Source organism: Xenopus tropicalis, chromosome 10 (genome assembly GCF_000004195.4).
Source record: "Xenopus tropicalis strain Nigerian chromosome 10, UCB_Xtro_10.0, whole genome shotgun sequence".
Classification (NCBI taxonomy): Eukaryota; Metazoa; Chordata; class Amphibia; order Anura; family Pipidae; genus Xenopus; species Xenopus tropicalis.
Window position 1 is genome coordinate 8,596,379 of NC_030686.2, and position 18,014 is coordinate 8,614,392.

Here is an 18,014-nt window from a genome sequence, read left to right on the forward strand (position 1 = left end):
TTGGGTTTAATGAATGTTTTATTAATTTTTTAGTAGACTGAAGGTATGGATATCCAAATTATGGAAAGATCCCTTATCCGGAATACCCTTGGTCCCAAGCATTCTGGATAATGGGTCCTATACCTGTACCTTGTCGGGGGTGGCAGTAAATCCAGGGTTCCCCTGGGTCCAAGTCAACTCTACTCAATGCAAGAAAGTTACACCTGCTTTATGGAAACCCTTTGCAAATGGAGACTGTTCAGCAATTAGAAGGCAGTCACATTTTGGCAGTTCATTCATTAGCACAAGGTTTCAAACAGATATTTAACCATGATGGGTTGTCTAGTGACTGGATATGGTACAGGGATACCACATGTCTAATTGTATTGGTAAAATGACTTGATTTATGTGGTTTAACAGGGGGACATGGGAGAACCTGGATCCCCAGGACTTCCAGGAAGCCCAGGTCGAACTGGTGAAAGGGGCCATATGGGGATGCCTGGACCACCAGGCCCCCAGGGTCCTCCTGGACCTCCGGGAATTCCAGGACAACCTGGAACAGTGGAGATATTCAAGGGCCAAGGAAGTGGAAATGAGGTAAGAGAATGCCTTTCAACAAGTAAAGAGTCTGTGCAATCTCATTATATTAATAGCATTTCTGTTACTGTAAACAGATCCCCAGAAAGCCAACATAATAACAACATCTTCTCCCTCTTTGCCAAAAACATAACTTATTCACAATCCCACAGGAAATATTGGAATTTTAACTGATTAAAACTAAATAAGTAATTTGTAAAATTAGGAATTTGGTTGATGGCAATGGAATAGTTCTTCGTAAAAATGTTCATTGAACTGGGCGAAACACAAGTTGCTTCAAAATCCAGTCAGAATTCAGTTTGACGATCTGAAACTTTCATCCAATTAACACCAATGCTTTTTTTAAAAATATTTATCCAAGATTAATCAAAATGTGAGATTTTTAGAAGTGTATTGGGAGCTGCTATCTTGCTCCCTTCCCATTGTTCTGCTGATCGGCTGCTGGGGGTGGGGGGGATATCACTCCAACTTGCAGCGCATCAGTAAAGTGTGAGTGAAGTTTATCAGAGCACAGGTCACATGGCTGTGGCACCCTGGGAAATGAAGAATATGGCTAGCCCCATGGGAAAAGCAGATTACAATGCAGGATTCTGCTGGAGAAGCTCTATTAACTGATGGGGTTTGAAAAAAACTTGTTTTCCGATGGCAGTATTGCTTTAAGGAATTACTTGCTTATTGCATTACTTGCTTAGTTTTATAACACTGTTCCCTTATATTATTTTTAGGTTGTTGTGGAACGTCCTGGTCCTCCAGGGCCTGAAGGACAGCATGGACCTCCAGGGCTTCAAGGTCATCCAGGAATACAAGGTCCTGAAGGTCCGCAAGGCCCCCCTGGACCTCCTGGACTCCCAGGAGCTCCAGGACACCCAGGGCACCCTGGATCTATGGGTCCAAAAGGAGATCAGGGTCCGCAGGGTCTACCAGGTTTAAGAGGTCCCCCAGGCCAGAGTGGGATTCAGGGTTATGAGGGACTCCAAGGACAAGAAGGCCTAAGAGGACCAGAAGGACCACCTGGACCCCAGGGTCTACCTGGAATACAAGGCCTCCAGGGACTTCCTGGCCCAGAGGGCAGTCCTGGCATGGCAGGGGTACCAGGGTTGCCTGGAATGGATGGATTACCTGGAATGCTAGGTCAACAGGGACCGGAAGGGGCTCCTGGAATTCAAGGTCCTATTGGTCAAAAGGTAATTTAAATTACATGTCTTGTACTTTTCTCTAAGTCTTCCAGTTGGACTATTTCTTATTGTTTATGACAGGCAAAAATATGCCTATCCATCTACCATCCTACCAGTAAGTATATGACCAAAACAAGATCATCTACTAAACAGCTTTCTAGTAACTAAGTTAAATAGTCGCATACTGCCTGCTGTCGGGCATTTTTGTACAGAATTATGTTCCATGGAAATGCTTATTGATTTACCCAGAGCTACTGGATGTCTTAAAGGGGACCTGGCTCCCTACGAAGGCATTCCCCGTTATCCAGAAGGCATTGGACTCGTTATCCAGAAACCTCTTATCCAGAAAGCTCCAAATTAAGGGAAGGCCGTCTCCCATAGACTTCATTTTAATCAAACAATGCCAATTTTTAAAAATGATTCCCTTTTCTCTGTAATAATAAAACAGTACCTGTACTTGATCCCAACTAAGATATAATTACCCCTTATTGGGGGCAGAACAGCCCTATTGGGTTTATTTCATGGTTAAATGATTCCCTTTTCTCTGTAATAATAAAACAGTACCTGTACTTGATCCCAACTAAGATATAATTACCCCTTATTGGGGCAGAACAGCCCTATTGGGTTTATTTCATGGTTAAATCATTCCCTTTTCTCTGTAATAATAAAACAGTACCTGTACTTGATCCCAACTAAGATATAATTACCCCTTATTGGGGCAGAACAGCCCTATTGGGTTTATTTCATGGTTAAATGATTCCCTTTTCTCTGTAATAATAAAACAGTACCTGTACTTGATCCCAACTAAGATATAATTACCCCTTATTGGGGGCAGAACAGCCCTATTGGGTTTATTTCATGGATAAATGATTCCCTTTTCTCTGTAATAATAAAACAGTACCTGTACTTGATCCCAACTAAGATATACAGGTAATTACCCCTTATTGGGGGCAGAACAGCCCTATTGTATTTATTTTATGTTTTCATTATATATAAGCAGACTTAAGGCATGGAGATCCAAATTACGGAAAAATCCCTTATCCGAAAAAAAAAACTCCAGGTCCTGAGCATTCTGGACAGGTCTCATACCTGTACTAATTATTGTCATTTTATCAGTATTGGTTTTAATGTCTTGAATTACCTTTTTCCATAGGGAGACAAAGGGGACACTGGACTTCCTGGAATCCATGGGCTTCAGGGGGAAAAGGGAGAGCCGGGCCCACAGGGACCACCAGGGCCTGTATCTCAAGCATTGTGCTGTAATGTAAGTACATGCACTGAATTCTTTTCTGCTGAAGTATCAGTATGCATTGATTCAGCCTCCTGTTTCTGTATATAGGGAGATATTGCTTCGTCATTGCCTGCCCTAGTGCCTGGGCCCCAAGGACTTAAGGTCAGTTCATAGAGCATAGAGCAGTATTATGAACATTGTAGAACAGGTATGGAATCTGTTATGGGGATGCCTGTTACCGAGAAAGCTCTGAATTACGGGAACGTCATCTCTCATGGACTCCATTTTAATCAAATAATTCACATTTTAAAACTGATTTCCTTTTTCTCTGTAATAATAAAACAGTACCTGTACTTGATCCCAACTAAGATATAATTACCCCTTATTGGGGCAGAACAGCCCTATTGGGTTTATTTCATGGTTAAATGATTCCCTTTTCTCTGTAATAATAAAACAGTACCTGTACTTGATCCCAACTAAGATATAATTACCCCTTATTGGGGGCAGAACAGCCCTATTGGGTTTATTTCATGGTTAAATGATTCCCTTTTCTCTGTAATAATAAAACAGTACCTGTACTTGATCCCAACTAAGATATAATTACCCCTTATTGGGGGCAGAACAGCCCTATTGGGTTTATTTAATGGTTAAATGATTCCCTTTTCTCTGTAATAATAAAACAGTACCTGTACTTGATCCCAACTAAGATATAATTACCCCTTATTGGGGGCAAAAAAGTCCTATTGTGTTTATTAAATGTTTAAATTATATTTTAGTAGATTTAAAGTATGGAGACCCAAATTACAGAGAGATCCCTAATTGGGAAAACCCCAGGTCCTGGATATTTGGAATAACAGATCCCATACCTGTCTAGTGAATTCCCTTCAATATCTGTATACATATTGGCCAATGTACTACTATTGCCTGTTGTCTTTGTTTACTTTCTAGGGAGAAAAAGGAGATCCAGGAGAGGTCTGTATATGGACAGAATACTTTATTTTAGAGGGGCTATTTTAAAACTAATTTAAAACAGGTGACCAGGAAATGCTTCCAGCTGATTGGTTGTTACGGGGCAAACTTAGCACCTTTTATTACATAACCCCTAAAGACTCATATCATACCAGTACAAAGTTATGACTTTATGCACCGATGTATCATCGGGGGGGGGGGGCAGAGGTAGTTGCATTTCGACAGTCTGTCCAATAACGCCAGATCTGCATATATTTAACCATTTGTCCTTATAGTATAGGACTATAAGTCTTCTAATTCTTTCCAACTTTCAAATGGGGGTCACTGACCCCAGCAGCCAAAAATCTATTGCTCTGTGAAGCTACAGTTTTATTGTTATTGTTACTTTTTATTACTTATTTTTCTATTTAGGTCCTCTTCTATTCCTATTTCAGTCTCTTATTCAAACCACTCCCTGGTTGCTTAGGTAATTTGAACCCTAGCAACCAGATAGCTGCGGAAATTACAAACTGGCAAGTAATTGAAATCATTAAAAGACAACAAATAATAAAAAATGAAGACCAGTTGCAAACAGTCTCAGAATATTACTCTCTACATCAAGAGTTATATACAAGCCTTCTGTTCATGTCCCCCCTATCAGTTTATCATACATTGTGGAACAATAAGCCCCTGCTAGAAATGACTTACTCAGTTCTTCTTTGCTTAAGGGCTGTGTTAATCACTGCAGTGAAATACTTACTAATGAAATTAGACCTCCTGGAGCTCAGGGCCCACCAGGTCCTCCAGGACCCCCCGGACCACTAGGACCCCCCGGACCACCAGGACCCCCTGGACCCCCACAAAGTAATTTGCCTTCCCGATTCCAAGAGGTAAGAGAAAGCTGTGTTGATTTCCTAAAAAACTCCCATGTTCTCTGTGCTTTTTCTTCAGTCTTCACTTCTCTCCTGGAGAATGAATCTATGACGAGAATATTTATTTTTAACAGGATAGAAGATCAGATGTATATGGCTCTCTGCTGTACTCTGTGAGTTCAATTTCCCTGTTTTTGTATTTGATAAAATGTATAAATAACATTTAGAGATGTAAAGGGAGTTCACCCGAACATATTAGTCCATTTCTACCTTCATCCTGAGGTGTAGTCAGTACCAACAATGGCAGATAAATGGTTTTTGGATAATTGTTTTTTGTCAGCAAAAAATGATAATTTCTCCACCAAAGTCAATGGAATATTCCTAATACCTCTCATCTAAGCCTCATGTTGTGGAACAGGGTATCTCCCTTATCTTATTCATATCAGTATATTCACAAAATATTTTTGCAAACTTTGTGCTTTGAGTAACAAACAAGTCATGCCTTTATTCTATTCCACATTGGGCTAAGGCAGTGATCCCCAACCAGTGGCTCGTGAGCAACATGTTGCTCGCCAGCCCTTTGGATGTTGCTCCCAGTGGCCTCAAAGCAGGTATTATTTTTAAATTTCTGGTTAGGAGGCAAGCATTGATTGCATAAAAACCCAGTGTTATTGCCAACCAAAACCTTATGTAGGCTTCCAGTCAACATGGGGCTATGAAATAGCCAATTATAGCTCTCATTGGTACCTCCAGGAACTTTTTTTCATGCTTGTGTTGCTCCCCAAAACTTTTTCCATTTGAATGTGGCTCACTTTTATAAAAGGTTGAGGATCCCTGGGCTAAGGAAATATCTTTCAATGGCTTATTTTTTTCCATTAACTTATGTTTGAAATGGGGAGTAAGTCAGACATAGTTAGAAAGCCAAATGGAGTAGAAAACAGCCCCCAAAACCTCCTGGATATATTAATGTTATGTTTTCAAAATTTCCTTCTACTCAAAAGGATGGAGATATAAGAAATACAAAGTTTATTCAAAACATCTCATTACTCCAAAGAAAGTCATTTTATATATATATATATATATATATACAGGTAAGAGATCCCTTATCCGGAAACCCGATATCCAGAAAGCTCCAAATTACAGAAAGCCTGTCTCCCATAGACTCCATTTTAATCAAATAATTCAGATTTTTAAAATTGATTTCCTTTTTCTCTGTAAATAAACAGTGCTTTGTATTTGATCCCAACTAAGATATAATTACCCCTTATTGGGGGCAGAACAGCCCTATTGGGTTTATTTCATGGTTAAATGATTCCCTTTTCTCTGTAATAATAAAACAGTACCTGTACTTGATCCCAACTAAGATATAATTACCCCTTATTGGGGGCAGAACAGCCCTATTGGGTTTATTTAATGGTTAAATGATTCCCTTTTCTCTGTAATAATAAAACAGTACCTGTACTTGATCCCAACTAAGATAAAATTACCCCTTATTGGGGCAGAACAGCCCTATTTGGTTTATTTAATGGTTAAATGATTCCCTTTTCTCTGTAATAATAAAACAGTACCTGTATTTGATCCCAACTAAGATATAATTAATTCTTACTGGATGCAAAATAATCCTGTTGGGTTTAAGTAATGGTTTATTGATTTTTTTTAGTAGACAAGGTATGAAGATCCAAATTACGGAAAGACCCCTTATCCGGAACACCCTTGGTGCCAAGCATTCTGGATAATGGGTCCTATATCCGTATATATATATCTCAAACTCAACAGTAGAAAGCACTCACAGCTATAGCATCAATCAAGTCAGTGATTTATTTCAGCATACCATCAATATATATATATACATATATATATATATTTTTTTTTTTTATATATATATATATATATATATATATTCGCTAAACTGATTTTGCAAATTGCAAATGTTATATTTACAAAGTAGAACTATCTATTCGCACACAATAAACATGCACAGAGGGAATATTAGGGGGAAAAATGCACAAACAACCATTTGCAAAAAACATTTACGCTTTGCTAACTTTATAAATGACCCCCACTGTGAACACAGCTTTAGTGTATGATGGCTGCCTTATTGTCCCTACATTCATTTCTAGGGTCTACCTGGAAGCCCAGGTGTGCCAGGACCTCCAGGCCCCCCCGGACCCCCAGGGGTGGTCTACATCAATGTAAGTTTTCTGCTTTTTAAAAAGTTATAATCAACTTTATGTTACTTATATATGTATGTATGTATAAAATGGGACCAGACTGTAAATGATCTACTTATAAAGTGATGTCATCAGTTCTAATCGGAGCTTAGTGATGTAATTTCTGTCACATGACTGGCTGAATCTTGTATTTTATAATAAATAAAGTACCCCCTGTTGTAAAATATGAGTTTATTAAAAGTCACCTTGGGGTTCCATGACTCGCCCTTCAGCATTGTGCTTTTATATGGACATGGAACTCCTCTGTGACTTATAATATCCCTATATGTTACAATAGGGGGTACTTTATTTACCATATATTATAAGGAACTCCTCTGTGACTTATAATATCCCTATATGTTACAATAGGGGGTACTTTATTTACCATATATTATAAGGAACTCCTCTGTGACTTATAATATCCCTATATGTTACAATAGGGGGCACTTTATTCACTATATATTATAAGGAACTCCTCTGTGACTTATAATATCCCTATATGTTACAATAGGGGGCACTTTATTCACTATATATTATAAGGAACTCCTCGGGGACTTATAATATCCCTATATGTTACAATAGGGGGCACTTTATTCACTATATATTATAAGGAACTCCTCGGGGACTTATAATATCCCTATATGTTACAATAGGGGGTACTTTATTCACTATATATTATAAGGAACTCTTCGGGGACTTATAATATCCCTATATGTTACAGTAGGGGGTACTTTATTCACTATATATTATAAGGAACTCCTCGGGGACTTATAATATCCCTATATGTTACAGTAGGGGGTACTTTATTCACTATATATTATAAGGAACTCCTCTGTGTGTGTCTTATAATATCCCTATATTTTACAGTAGGGGGTACTTTATTCACTATATAATTTCAGTGAGTCATGTGACAGAAATTACATCAATAAGCTTCAATTATAACTGATGACAGAGTCGGACTGGGCCACCAGGACAGCGGGAAAATACCCGGTGGCCCCCGGTCCTGGTGGGCCCCAGTGGCCCAGACCCGACCCTATTGCTGCTTTCTCTGGCCTATGATGTCCTCCCCTAACGCGTTTCACATACGTGTTCAGGGGAGGACGTCGGGCAGGGGCCCCTGTGGGGGGGTGCGCAGCGGGGGCGCAGCGGGGGAGGCACCTTGGGGGGGTGCGGGTCCCTGGGGCTGCAGCCCCGGTGGGTCCTGCACCCCCCCAGTCCGACCCTGACTGATGACATCACTTTATAAGTATAAAATGTACAATTTGGTCCCATAGGGAAATGACCAAACTGTATATTATAAGAAAATAATTCAAATTTTTAGTAATCCCTGTATCCCTGACTCTCCATTTATATATGTTTTCTATGGCCACATTAGAAGCAGGTCCCTCAGCGCCAATATTTGAAACCTTAATACAGTTTTGAGAATGACTCTCGTTTGTCAAAAACAATAAAGGCCATGGCAAAAAAAATAAAGTATGTCGAGTCATTCTCAGCCGATTGCAGTAGGAAAATAGATACTTATATCATGTGTTTCCTTGCAGAGAGTGTATCCTGTGCCGCCGCGGCCACACTGCAAGCAGACGGTAAATGAATACGGCCTAATGCGATTTCTTTGATTCTACATAGGAACAGAGCACCATATGGGATATGTAATATAAGGCACTAAAGGGGGATTATAATAACAATCGCAGGCGCTGTGTAAAATGGTGTTTTTGTGACTGTTTAGCACTGTTCCCAATGTAAAAGTGTTCATTGCTATGGGTTACTGCTACTGGGCAAATGTAGTGCCTTTTATCACTTATGGGGGCAGGACCCTATAGAGCTGCATTAAGTGGGCACCATGCCTCACCTGTTGCTGTAGAATTGGGGCCACATATACCAATGCTGGCACAGATTTATGGAATCTGTCATTACAGGTTATAAGTATGTATGTATGTATGTATATCTTTATTTATAAAGCGCTACTTATGTACGCAGCGCTGTACAGCAGAATATAATAATACAAACAGGGGGTTATTAAGATAATAATAGATAAATACAAAGTATAACAATAAATACAGATAAATACAAGATACAGTTAAGAGTCAAAGACACAAGAGGATGGAGGTCCCTGCCCCATAGAGCTTACAATCTAGATGGGTCAATCTAAGTAGTTTCCCTGCTATGAAGAGTGTGTCATTTGTGGCTCCTTTAGTTGACCAGCCCTTTTCTTGCTTCTTCTAATGGGATTATGAACACAGTGGGAGACCTAAGAACGGTGTTGAGGAGTTTGTTGAGTTTTCTGAAAAACAATAGACATCAATTGAAAAATATGCAGCCTTTTCATTATTTTTTATTGTTTGGAACAGTTCCCTAAGCCCCGCCCCCCCTGCTGATCTGGCTGACTACTTTGTGACTCAAATAAACTGTAACAGTAGTCGCCTGTCCCTCAGCCTGCCTCCTCCCAATCCCACAATTCCCTGCTGCACACCTGATGTCAATAAGGAAAGGAACATCCCAGTGCAATGCATTGTGGGTTATGTAGTTCCTGCATGCTGTCTGTAAGCTGTGGGGAAGTTGTTACAATCTGTAACATCAGTGTTTTAGTCCCTCCTCCCCTGCCAGGATTACAAATGATGCAGAAAGAGAAGAACAGTTTTGCAGCTGGATTTCAGCATATAAAAATGGTATTTATTCCTACTGTTTGAAGGAACAGATTACAGGGATAGGGATATTAAGGGTTTCTGTGCTGTGTGGGGCTCTTTAACACATTTTGATTCGGTAGCTGGAGTTCCCCTTTAATATTTTAAAATGGGTACAGCCTCAATATATTTCAAATGGGTAAATCTATTGAAAGAGAAATCTTGGAACAGTGTTAATCTCTCGTGGAATTTTTAGGAAAAGGTTTTGGAAACAAATATAGTAAAGATTATATATATATATATATTTTTTTTAGTACACAATTAGTACACAAGTGTCACTATCTTGAGTAGTGTCAATACTATCCCTTAGGGACAAGATATTCATAATGAGATTTCAAAGCAGAACCCTATAGGACTGGGTTTATGTTCATTATAGATTTATTTTGTATTTATTATGTTTTTTGTTCGATTAGGAACCCAGTGAAGAATCAAAGAATACAAGTAAGATTCTAAGCAAATTCTCTTTATTTATTGGTAACTGATCTGTATCTGCGTTTGAGATGCCAAACCTGCAGTACTCCAGCTGTCGGCCATAGGAATTCTGGGAGTTGTAGTGAAAGCTTCAGGTTCATGCCTCTTGCTAGCTGCCTATATACACCTCTCTTCTATACACATATATATATATATATATATATATATATAGTTTGTTCCATTCTTTCTTTTTTTCATACAATTTATAAGTGAATTAACTGATACCTGTGTATCTCTTCTTTTAATTATATTTTTACTCCACTACTTTCTCCAAGAACCTGATCCAGCTTCTGAGCCTCAGAAATATCTAAAGGTACGTTCCTCAGTGTCTCAGGTGAGTGCTTTAGCCAAGTGCTCACCATTTTACTTCTCAAAGAAGACATGCTATGGTGAGTCCATACTTCCAATTAAATGGGCTTGCGAGTAGTGGTTTTTCAACTGCTTTGGTTCAAGCCCCCTTTTGAGGTCCAGTAGATGTTTAGGGCTTCTCTTAAACAAGGTTACAGATATGTGGAACCATTATCAGCTACTGACCTACGACCTCAAATAACTATTGGCTTAACCTGCCCTTTTGGCTTTATCTAGGAGTTCAAGTAGACATTCTCCCAGATCTCACCCTAAATTACCTTCACCCTGTCCACTCATTCCTGGTACATTCCTGGGTTCCCCAGTTGCACAGTTTGGCTACCACTAGTTTATAAGTCTGGGCACCAATGAGAGATCTCTAGCAGCTTTGTCAGTCACAAAATGTTGTGTATAATATAATAGGGGAAATTTTGTTCCATGTCAAATATCTCATAACAACCAAAGAAGGCCCTACTAGCTCATTAATGATTGGTTGCTTTGGACTACTGAAACTGGAGCAAAAGTTTGATGATTCCTTGTCCATAAAACTGAATGGCTGCATCACATTTGCAAATATATTTATATATATCTTTAAACACCATTTCTTTCTTGCAGAGTTGGATATTTCAGACCAAGGATGAGATGTTCCAGGCATGGGAGGAAGTGACAGAGGGGGGTTTGGTCTATGTGAGGGATCAAAATGCTGCCTACTTCCGGACTAGTATAGGTTGGAGTAAAATTCTGGTAGGTACTTTCTTTTCAACAGGGCTTTTGCAGCTATGTTAAGTTACAGACCTCTATAAATCTGCATATATAAGAACTCATTTAAAGGGGAACTTGGGCCTCTGAACCAAAATTTGATAAAGAGCAACCCAGAAACCCCTAATATCCCTATCACTGTAATCTGTTCCTTTAAACAGTAGGAATAAATACCATTTTTATTTGCTGAAATCCAGCTGCAAAACTGTTCTTCTCTTTCTGCATCATTTGTAATCCTGGCAGGGGAGGAGGGACTAAAACACTGATCCATTTAAATGCATTAATTATTGCACTTGTAATTAAATTTATAAATGAAGTCTATAGTCTACACACCTCTTCATCATAATTCTATTACCTTATTCTGTACAAACTGTCATCCATATGGATCCCTATAACCCACCCTATACCCTCTCCTTTTGCATAACGTAACTCTCCCTACTATATCTCCTGTTGCTCACAATCAGTATTCCTGTAACCCCCTCCCTATAACATCTTGAATTTCTTCACACGGCTCTGAATGTTGCTCCATATAACCTCCATTATAAGCCCCTTTTGTGAGTCCATAAAACTTTCCCTAAAATTCTATGCCCAAACCATTTCCTTCAACTACTATTTCCCAAGCATATCTTAACACTGTTAGGAGAAGGAAAGGCTACATAATTTGGCACCCCCCAGTGATTTGGTCTTTCCTTTTATATATATAATACTTCCCCCTCCCTTATTGGTCAGTTCTAAAAGCCTTTTTTATATAAATATAAATGTATAGTTTACCCTAATTCCTTTCATGCCCTTTCTTCCAGTTAGAGGATATAGATCCCCTGTTATCTGCTGATGATCCATCGATCCCAGAAGACTTTGCAGTAAGTAGAGGAGCTTCACTATTCTATTTTATTCATGTAAATTATTATTTCCAGTATACAGTAGTGAGTGTAAGTGCCTTTGTGTGGGTGTGCGTACGCATACTGTTATATAGGTATAGCTCTCTTGAGTACTGAGTGTGCATTTCATGTTTGTATGTATATCTGCCTTTTTGCCTTCCTTTGTTTACAGAAAGAAGAATCTCAGAGTAGTAGTGCCCACGTGTCAGTGCCACCCAGTCTCAGTAACCGAATACCCTCTGTAAGATAATTGTGGTGCTGTAGTGTGGCTGGGTACTCTAATGGGGTGCTATGTCGTCTCTCTGTCTCGCTCTCCCTCTGTCTGTCTCTGTCCTACTATGTTGCCATTTTCATTTTATACAGAACATACACTATGTACCCCTGATCTGCTATCTGCTCTTTCACCCTTTCCATGATACCTATTTCATATCTCTAATGTCAAACATATTATATCATTTTACTCTGATGCCTACTTTTATATCAAGCCTGTCCTGTTTCTCTCCGTATGTCCTTTTATCTCACACACACAATGTTGTCTTTGTGCTTTTTTGTTGGCCACGCGATGGTCTCGCACTATAGACAGCATGCTCAGTGCCACCACATGCCTCTATTTGGGTTCAATCCCCTTGAAGGTCCAGGATTTGATCAGGGATCCCCCATACCTCATGGCAAGGTTGCAGATATCACTCTACAGCCCTAAGAATATCCAATATGTTGCCCCAAATTTCACCCTAATTCACCTACAGACTTCATTAAGAAAAAAATAAACATTTACTCTATATTTTTTATTCTGTCCAGCTTCCCCACAGTTTTCGGGCTTGTGCTGTAACTTGACTCGCTACTTCAATGCCAAGATTATTCCCACATTGAGACATTAATCTCGCTTTATTTCTTTATGTCTTCAACACAATACCCTCTCCCTGGCTCTAACGTGAAACCAACTCAATGCTTCCAGATATCTTTCCTCTATGCTAACATATATTCCCTCTTCATGCCTCTCACAGTCTACCCTTTAACAGAGTTTCCTCCTGATATCTCCTTTCAAGAATACATCCTCATCCTGATGCTTAAGCCTCTTTATAAATCCTTTATAGTTTACTTTTTGTCTGCTTCCAGCTACGCTTGGTGGCTCTCAATGTTCCAGTGTCGGGTGGCATGAGTGGGATCAGAGGAGCTGACCTGCAGTGCTACCACCAGGCCCAGGAGATGTCCCTTTATGGAACCTTCAGAGCTGTTCTGACCTCCTCCAGCCAATCCCTGTCCTCCATAGTGAAAAGGACAGACCAGAATCTTCCCATAGTGAATATAAGAGTGAGTTCTAATACAAAGATTGGTTAACACTTATAACTTTAGAAAGTAATAATTTTTTTTCACAATGATAAAAAGAAATGAATTCCCATGTCCAAGAGTTGCAAATTTTAGACAAATTGGTAACTGGATGGTCCATTTTTTTATTGTTGTTTTTTTAATAATATTTTCCAAATACACGTCATGGCTAATACTATGGCACCTGTTTCCCAGAATGCTCGGGACCTGAGGTTTTTCCAGATAAGGGTTCTTTTTGTAATTTGAATGTCCATACCTTAAGTCTAATAAATATTTTAAACATTAATTAAACCCATAGTATTGTTCTGCCCCCAATAAGGGGTAATTATATCTTAGTTTGGATCAAGTACAGGTACTGTTTTATTATCACAGAGAAAAGGGGAATCATTTTTAAAAATTTGAATTATTTAATTAACATCAGTATAAGTGAGATGGCCTTCCTGTAATTTGGAACTTTCCACGGATCCCCTACCTTTACTACCATTGATTTTTTGATAATTTTTAAGAAACCCAATTATTTTAAAGGAGTTGTTCACCTTTTGGTTAACTTTTATTAGTATGTCATAGAACGGGCATTTTTTAGCAACTTTTGACATGTCCTCCCTCCGCACCGATGCATTCCCCACCCACTCACACCTGGGAGCCGGCATGGAGCAGGCATTTACATGCAAAATGGAAGACGCAGACCCTGTGGTCCGGGCCCCCCTGTCGCCTGGGCCCTTCCGCAACCGCAGGGTCTGCTTCCTCTATTGTTACGCCACTGGTTTTCAGAATAGCCTATGCCTGTATGTGAATGCAACCAATACCTGGATACAGACTGTATTTTTTCCTGTAAATCCAAAAAACAAATGCAGTGAAATTGAGTTGTTTTTAATGCACTGATCTGGTTCTTGCGCAGGGAGATCTTCTCATGATGAACTGGAATTCCCTTTTGGAAAATCATTCCAGACCATTTAAGTCTAGCGCTCCTATTTACTCGTTCAATGGAAGAAACATTCTCACGGACACTCTCTGGTGAGCAAAGAATCTTCCTAAATGCTTTCCCTTATTCCTTTCCTCTTCCTTTTTCTTTTGCAACGGGATTCTCTACTACTTCAACTGATCCCCCTTTGTATGTATGTATGTATATCTTTATTTATAAAGTGCTACTTATGTACGCAGCGCTGTACAGTAGAATACATTAATACAAACAGGGGGTTATAAAGATAATAATAGATAAATACAAAGTATAACAATATGCACAAATAAATAAAAGATACAATTGCAATAAGATAAGAGTCAAAGACACAAGAGGATGGGGGTCCCTGCCCCATAGAGCTTACAGTCTATATGGGAGGGTAACTTACAGACACAAATAGGCAAATATAAGTGCTGTAGGACACAGTGGGTGACATACAATACAAGTGCTTTGTTTAAATAAAGACCTATCTATCCCTACTCTCGCCCTTTTCTTCTCCCATTCTATCACTCAATCATTTTATTATTCGTTGCATTGTTGGAATATTAATACAATGGTTGGGACAGATGCCCAGTAATAGGAGCTTTGTGGTGCCAGTGGTTTGATAGTTCAGTAATGCCTGTGTCTGCCGAAGGACCCTGGTAATCCTAACCCACCACTTATTAAAGGAAAACTACACCCCCAAACAATGTAGATCTTAATAAAAATATGTTTCATAAACAGCTCATATGTAAAACCCTGCTTCATCTAAATATACCATTTTCATAAAAATATACTTTTTTAGTACAGGTATCGGACCCCTTATCCGGAAACCCGTTATCCAGAAAGCTCCGAATTACGGAATGCCCGTCTCCCATAGACTCCATTTTAATCAAATAATTCAGAATTTTAAAACTGATTTCCTTTTTCTATGTAGAAATAAAACAGAACCTTGTAATTGATTCCAACTAAGATATAATTAATTCGTATTGGATGGAAAACAATCCTATTGGGTTTAATTAATGTTTTATTGATTTTTTAGTAGACTTAAGGTATTGAGATCCAAATTACGGAAAGACCCCTTATCTGGAATACCCTTGGTCCCGAGCATTCTGGATAATGGGTCCTATACCTGTAGTATGTGCCATTGGGTAATCCTAAATAGAAAACTGCCATTTAAAGTACAAAGGGCCGCCCCCTGGGATCATAGGATTCACAGTGCCCACAAACAAACTAAGGCACACATACATGCTAGGGCCCATCAGCCAATGAATGGACAGAGTTCTGCACTACTTCCTGTTACAGTAAGAGCTGCATTATTTCCTGTCAGCTGATCTCTGAGGGAGCACACAGCCCAGCACAAAATGGCGGCTCAAGGAAAAGATGTAAAAGGGGAATATTTACTTATATATGTATATTCCAGTCTTTAATAGGTCACTTCACATAAAATAAACTATCTGTTGGTTAAGTATTCATTCTGGGGGTATAGTTTTCCTTTTATAGCCTTCTTATGTTGTCCATATCATACGCCCTTATTTACCCCTTCCTACCAAAAGCCTACTTTACGTCATATCCTATGACAATAACGTTACCATGCAAATAACGACTTGTGCCTTCCCTATATCTGCCTTGTTTCTCTCTTCCTGGTTGCAGGCCACAGAAAGCATTCTGGCATGGTTCAAGCCAAAAGGGGAACAGCATACGTAACAGGAACTGCAGGGAATGGAGGAGCAGCAGTGTAGCAGAGGGGCTTGGAACACCCTTGACAGGGAGATGGATCCAGGACAGTGACTCCTACGGGTGCTCAAAACAACTTGCTGTCCTGTGCATTGAAATAGCCTTCCCCTATCTGCACATGTGGTGAGCTGAGGATATGTACAGAGCTTACTGAATAGGAGAACAGGAAATGCAACACCTTCCAGGATATGCCCAAGATGTTACCTTTCCAACTGCTGCTGTGGCCCTCTGGGCTGGATGAGTAGAGAACTGTGGGCCCCTGCTAGCTCTAATATTGAGAGTAGTCCCTTATTTTAATTTTTTTTTCTTGTTGTTGTTTTTGGGTGGCGGTAAAGACAAAAAACAATCTGAGGTCTGTCTGTCTATGTTACATTCAAAATGGATTCTAAAGGAGAACTAAATTTTTCGAACTGCCGTTCTGATGAATATCCATAAACACTCTATTGTAGAATGTAATCATTCTTTTAATGACAGGACTTTGGTTGAGCTCTAGAGCAAAATCCAAGATATACAGTATATATATAATCAAGGTCTCTGCAATAGGTTTTTTAATGTAAAATTTGAAATAAAGCATTTTGTACAATACTATGGGCAATATTCCATTGCACTCTAAGGGGGCCATTTACTAAGCATCTCTACTAACCAGTGCTAAAAGTTTTGGGGGAAAAAAGTCACGATTTGTGACAAAACGGCTAAGAATCTGAATCAGACAATTTCCCATGTAGAAGTCAATGGCAGAGGTCCTTTCCCTCTTCTAGAAAGATTCTTTCAACTTTAGAGGTTTTGGATTTTTTACACTGGTTTTTGTGTGTCCATTCGGGCAAATTGAAAAAGTTGCAGTTTCGGCAACTTTTTTCAGCACAGACTTTTTCAGTTTGGATTTTTTTTGTAAATGACAGACATTTGTGGAAGTAAGTTTACTCAAATTTTTAAGATGTGCTTGAAAATGGCATTAATTTGAAACAGAAATATATCAACATTTTCATCAAGAATTTTTATTACATACAACACACACTGGCGCAAACGAAAAAATGTGCAATCGCAAACCTTCTGTCACAAGATATGCTAAGGATTCACAATGGTATTTTGTCCCTCAAATGCAAAATTTGTCTCAAAATGACATTTTTGTACCATTGCGACAGTTCTTTCTATTGGCAACATATATTACAGTATATTCCCCCATAAGTTTTTTCCCCAGGCTGGTACTACTGTAAGAAGCAAACCACATCATCTTGCCCTCTCAAAAATTAAAAATTGTCAGTGAACTTTGTATAAAATACTTGTTAAAAAAGCTTTAGCTCCTAGTTGTTGTTGCTCTGAATATACAAAATACAATTGTAGAAATCAAAAAAATTGGATAAAAGCTTCAGCAGGTTTGCTGCAAAACATTTATTATGGGTAGTGGTAACACAACATGTTTTGGGTCAATACCCTTTATCAAGTACACTTGATATTGACCCGAAACATGCCGTGTTACCACTGCCCATAATAAATGTTTTGCAGCAAACCTACTGAAGCTTTTTTTCCTATTTTTTGGATTTCTGCAATCATTTTGCCCTCCATACCCAGTGAAATAGACATGTCCTTTAATAAATAAAATGTTCTAAACAAAAAAAAAAAAGTATATCCTGGGTCCAGGGATCTTATATTGGAAGCTCCTCTGGGGCATGGACTGATGTGAATGATCAATGTCATATAATCTTTGTGTAGTGCTGCGGTATACTGTATATCAGTGCTGATAATAATAATAGTAATGATTATTAATGAGTGATATTCTGTGACAATTTGCAATTGGTCTTCATTTTTTATTATTTGAATTTTCATTTTTATTTAGTTGTTTCACTTTTTGTTCAGCAGCTCCCCAGTTT

At 38.9% G+C, this 18,014-nt stretch overlaps 1 protein-coding gene across 1 annotated transcript in view; it reads left to right on the forward strand.

Annotated features, from left to right (window-relative positions):
• Positions 1–16,731, forward strand: part of col15a1 (collagen, type XV, alpha 1) — a 29,614-nt gene extending 12,883 nt beyond the window's left edge. Inside the window, exons 6-22 of the mRNA XM_031894749.1 lie at positions 400–576; positions 1,302–1,760; positions 2,905–3,015; positions 3,091–3,144; positions 3,931–3,954; positions 4,659–4,820; positions 4,937–4,975; positions 6,923–6,994; positions 8,554–8,595; positions 10,107–10,134; positions 10,440–10,477; positions 11,125–11,253; positions 12,069–12,128; positions 12,319–12,387; positions 13,263–13,457; positions 14,371–14,486; positions 16,063–16,731. Coding sequence (XP_031750609.1) covers positions 400–576; positions 1,302–1,760; positions 2,905–3,015; positions 3,091–3,144; positions 3,931–3,954; positions 4,659–4,820; positions 4,937–4,975; positions 6,923–6,994; positions 8,554–8,595; positions 10,107–10,134; positions 10,440–10,477; positions 11,125–11,253; positions 12,069–12,128; positions 12,319–12,387; positions 13,263–13,457; positions 14,371–14,486; positions 16,063–16,273 — 1,986 coding nt within the window. The 3' untranslated portion in view covers positions 16,274–16,731. The remainder of the gene's footprint in view (positions 1–399; positions 577–1,301; positions 1,761–2,904; positions 3,016–3,090; positions 3,145–3,930; positions 3,955–4,658; positions 4,821–4,936; positions 4,976–6,922; positions 6,995–8,553; positions 8,596–10,106; positions 10,135–10,439; positions 10,478–11,124; positions 11,254–12,068; positions 12,129–12,318; positions 12,388–13,262; positions 13,458–14,370; positions 14,487–16,062) is intronic.
• The last annotated feature ends 1,283 nt before the right edge of the window (positions 16,732–18,014 follow it).